This window comes from Entelurus aequoreus, linkage group LG22 (genome assembly GCF_033978785.1).
Source record: "Entelurus aequoreus isolate RoL-2023_Sb linkage group LG22, RoL_Eaeq_v1.1, whole genome shotgun sequence".
Classification (NCBI taxonomy): Eukaryota; Metazoa; Chordata; class Actinopteri; order Syngnathiformes; family Syngnathidae; genus Entelurus; species Entelurus aequoreus.
In genome coordinates this window covers 16,026,214-16,031,835 of record NC_084752.1, presented here as the reverse complement: position 1 = coordinate 16,031,835, position 5,622 = coordinate 16,026,214, and the positions used below count along the sequence as shown (strand labels likewise).

The following is a 5,622-nucleotide window of genomic DNA, read 5'->3' as shown; positions in this document are numbered from 1 at the left end:
TGATATTGTAGGTAGCTCGTTTCCCATCGTAAACACTGGCCTGAGACCGCACTTTCACTACGCTATTTTACAGTTCCCCTTGGAGGAGGAGGAGGGGGAGGAAGAGTTTTTAGGCGGACTCTGTGGAGGCCTGAAGGACTTTGAGCGTTTGATACTGCTGACCTTGCTTCCCCCGTTACTGCTGCATGACGCCGCGCTGTGAGCCACCGAGTAGGAGCGTCCGTGCATCATGACCGCGTTCATGCCGTTGGCCATGGAGAAAGACTTCAGGTGGGATTTGATGGACACGGGCAGAGGCAGTTTGTCGATGAGGTGCACGGGCGTGCAGGAGACGATTGAACGGCAGCACAGATCTTGGAGGCTGAAAACTGGAGATAAAGGAAAAAGGACCTGGATGTAAAAGAGCACCAGATATGATCGCCCGGTAGTTTAAAATGTAATAGGACAAACATGTTTATGTTGTCCTGTGATTGACTGAAAACAATCCAGAGCTGAAGTGTATTCATTCCTCCCTGTGATTGGTTCAAAGTTAGTCGAAATGTTGCCCCAAGTTTTGTATCGAAATGACAACGCTAACATTAGCTATCGCAAATTTGCGTGGTAGCAATAAATAGCCACCAGCTTGAGAGTTTGCAGTTCCACACCACTTTCTTTGAACGAACTCGACCGCCAGTATTTCTGTGCTTCGGACCTGCATCCGTCCCCATACATTCTTGGTAGTGGCTTCACGTTTGTAGCAGAATCCAAGATCATTTCTGATAATGTCTGCCATTTAACATCAGCATTGCCATTAGAGACGTAACATTTGTAATTTGTGCCAATATTACAGCGGACATCTCATCAGATTGACGCTATATGCCAGGCCTGGGCAATTATTTTGACTTTAGAGAATGAAAATGTGTCTGGGGGCAAGGTATATCTATTTTTAGAAAAACTTATACAAAACCTCACAATAATGTCTGATTGAAAGCTAAAAACGTTATGACAGACCAAAGAACCACCATTGCATATGTCGACCACAAGGAAGTGTTTTAAATGTAGAAAAAAATCGTAATGGGAGAATTTGCTCTAGGAGAATACGCAATGCCATGTCACCCACATTTAAGGGTTGCTCCACCCAGAACACGCACAGATTTACATTGAGGGGAAAATCAAGCTTATTTTGTGAAATTGCGCAGCTTTTTTCCACTTAAACACATGAGTGAATAGTGCCCTTAGCTTCTGTACTTTTTTTAATCGAGTATGGATAAAAATAAGCCATTGTAGGACCAAAGAAAGTTGTGAGTGCCAGCACTTTGATTAAAAAAGGCGAGAAGCATTATTAATCAATATAATGATACATTAAATGGCCAATGTTGTGTGCATTAGCTTTAAAATTAGCACTTACTTACTTAAGGAGCCCAGGAGACATCATGAATCGCATTTGGGGGTTTTTAACGCCTATAAATTGCATGCCGCTGCACGATATTAAACGAACACCCAAAAGTCAATAACCTCATTACTCTTACTAATGTATATTGTTGAATAGGATTCAAACACATAATTTTGCTTAAGTATTATAAAATGAGCCAAAATCTCTGATTTACTTGTCTACGCTGAAGACAGAGTGCATATGTACTATTGTTAGTACATACTAATAACCTAAGTGCATTCCAAACAACACACTCACCTTTGTTGGGCCTCCAGAATTTTTCCATCCCGTGCCTCATGAGCACAATTCGTGAGAGTTCTGTGAACGATTCGATGACATTGAAGTTGCACAAAGGGCTGACCTCAAAGAAAGTCATGCTGTTTTTCTCCGCATAAGCCCTCGCTTGCTCCGTTGGAACCTGCCGCTTGAAAGCCAGGTGAAGTCTGTTGCCAACCAAGATCCGGGGCACACCTGGGGCATGCTAAAAGAAAATTGTGTTTTTTAACTGGGTAAATGTGTTATCCTATATTTCTCAGACTACCTCATCAATTTCCCGGATCCAGCGGTCAATGCCGTCAAATGACCAACCGTTGGTGATGTCATAGACTAGCAAAATGCCCTGTGGGAGGAAAGTCTTAGTACACAGTATAGATTTGATGTAAAAACACCCCAAATGATCTGTCGTCCTCACTTGTGCCCCTCGGGAGTAAGACCTGAAGATGGTGCAGAATCTCCCCTGCCCAGATGTGTCCCTGACACACAGAAGAACCACACACATAAACATACTGTTGTTTTTACACCTCTTCTGCAGCCACAACTAGTTCTTACCATAACTCCAGTTTTACTCTTTTTCCATCCAGCAGTATTGTTGTTGTCTTGTAATCGATTCCTAAAAAGAAAGAGCCAGCGTTAGCTATTGTTTTATGTAGAGGTGCAACGATTAATTGATATATCGATTTATATTCCTATCCAGTCTACATGTGCTTTGTGAATTTGGAGAAGGCGTATGACCGGGTGCCCTGGGAGATCTTGTGGGAGGTGCTGAGGGAGTACGGAGTGAGAGGAACCCTGCTGAGGGCCATCCAATCTCTGTACAACCAAAGCGAGAGTTGTGTCCGGGAGCTTGGATGTAAGTCGGATCCGTTTCCAGTGGGGGTTGGTCTCCGCCAGGGCTGCGCTCTGTCACCTATCCGGTTTGTGATTTTCATGGACAGGATTTCTAGGCAGAGTCGTGGCCATGGTGGAGAGGGTATACGTCTCGGGGGGCTAAAGGTTGCATCACTGCTGTTTGCAGATGATGTGGTCCTGATGGCACCATCGGTTCGTGACCTTCAGCTCTCACTGGATCGGTTCGCAGCAGAGTGTTCAGCAGCTGGAATGAGGATCAGCATCTCCAAATCTGAGGCCATGGTTCTCAGCAGGAAACCGATGGTTTGTACAGTCCAGGTAGAGGACGAGACTCTGTCCCTAGTGGAGGAGTTTAAGTATTCTTGTACACGAGTGAGGGAAAGATGGAGAAGGAAATCAGCCGGAGAATCGGAGCAGTATTGCAGTCTCTCTGCCGCACTGTTTTGACGAAACGAGAGCTGAGCCAGAAGGCAAAGCTCTCGGTCTACCGAGCTATCTACATTCCTACTCTCACCTATGGTCATGACCGAAAGAATAAGATTGCGGATACAAGCAGCCGAAATGAGTTTCCTCAGAAGGGTGGCTGGCATCTCCCTTAGAGATAGGGTGAGAAGTTCAGTCACCCGAGAGAGACTCGGAGTAGAGCCGCTGCTCCTTCGCTTGGAAAGGAGCCAGCTTAGGTGGTTCGGGCATCTCGTGCGGATGCCTCACAAGCGTCTCCCTAGGGAGGTCCTCGTTGCACGTCCCACTGGGAGGAGACCTCGCGGTAAGCCAAGGACCAGATGGGGGGATTACATCTCCTCTCTGGCCTGGGAACGCTTCGGGATTCCCCAGGACGAAGTCGCTAATGTTGCTCTGGAGACGGAAGTCTGGGGGTCTCTGCTGGAGCTGTTGTTCCTGCGACCCGATTCCGGACAAGCGGTTGAAGATGGATAGATGGATTTATATTCCTTAAATTCAACTATACTACATCGATCTGTGCTTGGCAAGTTTGCCTTACGGAAGTTGGTATCAATCCAAGATAATTTTAAAAGGGAATCCATCGATTTTAGCGATACTAGACAAAAACAAAAACATGGATTTAAGAAAGGCAGACTTTATGTGAAGTTTTGCAATTTTAATGATAAAGACGTTAAACTTTAAGTCTGTCTGCCTGTCTGTGGTGTCATCAAAACAAAAATCAATCAATCAATCAAAGTTGATTTATGTAGCTCTAAATCACAAGTGCCTCAAAGGGCTGCACAAGCCACAACGACATCCTCAGCTCAGATCCCACATCAGAGCAAGGAAAAACTCAACCCAATGGGCTACAATGAGAAAACCCCTCTAACCACTAGGCCACTGAATCGATATCAACTCACTGAATCGTATAGTTCTAAAAAATAATAATAATATCACCCTGGAATCGTATCGGCAACCAAAAAATTCTGAATCGAATCCAAGTCAAAACGAATCGTTGCACCCCTAGTTGCATGTGAGACAAACAGTGAAGGCACAACAACAACTCACCACTGCTGTAGGCATAGGGAGACTCCACAGAGCCGTCCTGCAAACTGTCCAAGATCTCTCCCTTACCAACATCGCTGTCTCCCACCAGAAGAAACTTGAGAAGATAGTCATAAGTCTTGACAGGACTGCTCTGGCTCCCCATCATCCCGCGCATGCCAGTCGTGGCAGGCAGACAACTAAATGACTGTATTTTATATGTTGTTGTAGGTCATATGCTGCCCCATTTGTAATCATACACGCGGGTTACAATGTAAAAAGTAATGTATTTGTTATTATTGACTTAACAGGCGACAAGACAAGAGGATCGTCGTCAACGTAATGTTATGTCAACACTATATTAGCTTTAGCCGCGTTAGCTGCCGTGTTAGCAACAGCCGGAAGATACGCTTTGTCTAACATTTAACAAGCTCAGGCTAGATAATGTATAGGCTCCAAAAGTTAACTCATATATGTAGGAATTACAATGAAGGAAAAATAAGCTGCACATTTGACAATCATTAATATTAAGGAACACTCGGCTAAAGGAGTCCAGCAGTTGGTTGACGCCGATGGAACTTCCGGGTGTTGTTACGTCATGGAAACGTAATATCCGGGGGCGTGTTTAAAAGGAAAAATTCTTGGTGGTTTTGGAAGAAAAAAAATGTGAGCAAACCAGATAGTATTGACTTATTAAACGGTCCAGATATGACTCACTTGTTTCTCAAAAAAAAAAATATATATATATATAATGGCATTGTCTGTCACTACCATTGGGCGATCGAGATCGACTCAGCTGTTGAAATTATGTGTGGGCGATACTGCACAATTTGTTATCGATCAAATACAAAGCAAATACTGTGCGAGTATTGGCAATACCAATAATGTTAATACATGATATTATTTAATATCATTGAGGATATTTGCGAATTTTGCCATGGTTTTGCTCATAGTAATTATATATAAAAATTTTTTTTAAAAAAAAGGACAAATATTTTAGGCAAACATAAACAATGTTGCACAACAACAATGTTACACTTATTTGTGTGAATATATATATATATATATATATATATATATATATATATATATATATATATATATATATATATATATATATATATATATATATATATATATATATATATATATATATATATATATATATATATGTATGTGTATGTATATGTATGTGTATGTATGTGTGGCACATACATATATATATATATATATATATGTATGTATGTACACATATACATGTATGTGTATACATATATATTTATTTATATGTTTGTGTGTACATACTGTATATAAATACAGTATATACATATATATGTGTATATATATATATATATATATATATATATATGTGTGTATATATATATATATATATATATATACACACATATATATATATATATATATATATATATACACATATATATATATATACACATATATATACACATATATATATATATACACATATATATATATATATATATATATATATATATATATATATATATATATATATATATATATATATATATATATATATATATATATATATATATATATATATATATATATATATA

At 40.3% G+C, this 5,622-nt stretch overlaps 1 protein-coding gene across 2 annotated transcripts in view; it reads right to left on the bottom strand.

Annotated features, from left to right (window-relative positions):
* Positions 1–4,681, bottom strand: part of LOC133639279 (ras-related protein Rab-40C-like) — a 5,710-nt gene extending 1,029 nt beyond the window's left edge. The window contains exons 1-6 of one of the 2 annotated variants that reach the window (XM_062032485.1): positions 4,049–4,667; positions 2,240–2,300; positions 2,103–2,163; positions 1,953–2,030; positions 1,670–1,892; positions 1–368 (exon numbers count right to left, since the gene is read on the bottom strand). The exon at positions 1–368 is cut by the window's left edge and continues 1,026 nt beyond it. In XM_062032485.1, coding sequence (XP_061888469.1) covers positions 58–368; positions 1,670–1,892; positions 1,953–2,030; positions 2,103–2,163; positions 2,240–2,300; positions 4,049–4,202 — 888 coding nt within the window. In that variant the 5' untranslated portion in view covers positions 4,203–4,667 and the 3' untranslated portion in view covers positions 1–57. Of the gene's footprint in view, positions 369–1,669; positions 1,893–1,952; positions 2,164–2,239; positions 2,301–4,048 lie in introns of both variants that reach the window. The other variant, XM_062032484.1, reaches the window with a different exon arrangement.
* Between the last annotated feature and the right edge of the window lie 941 nt (positions 4,682–5,622).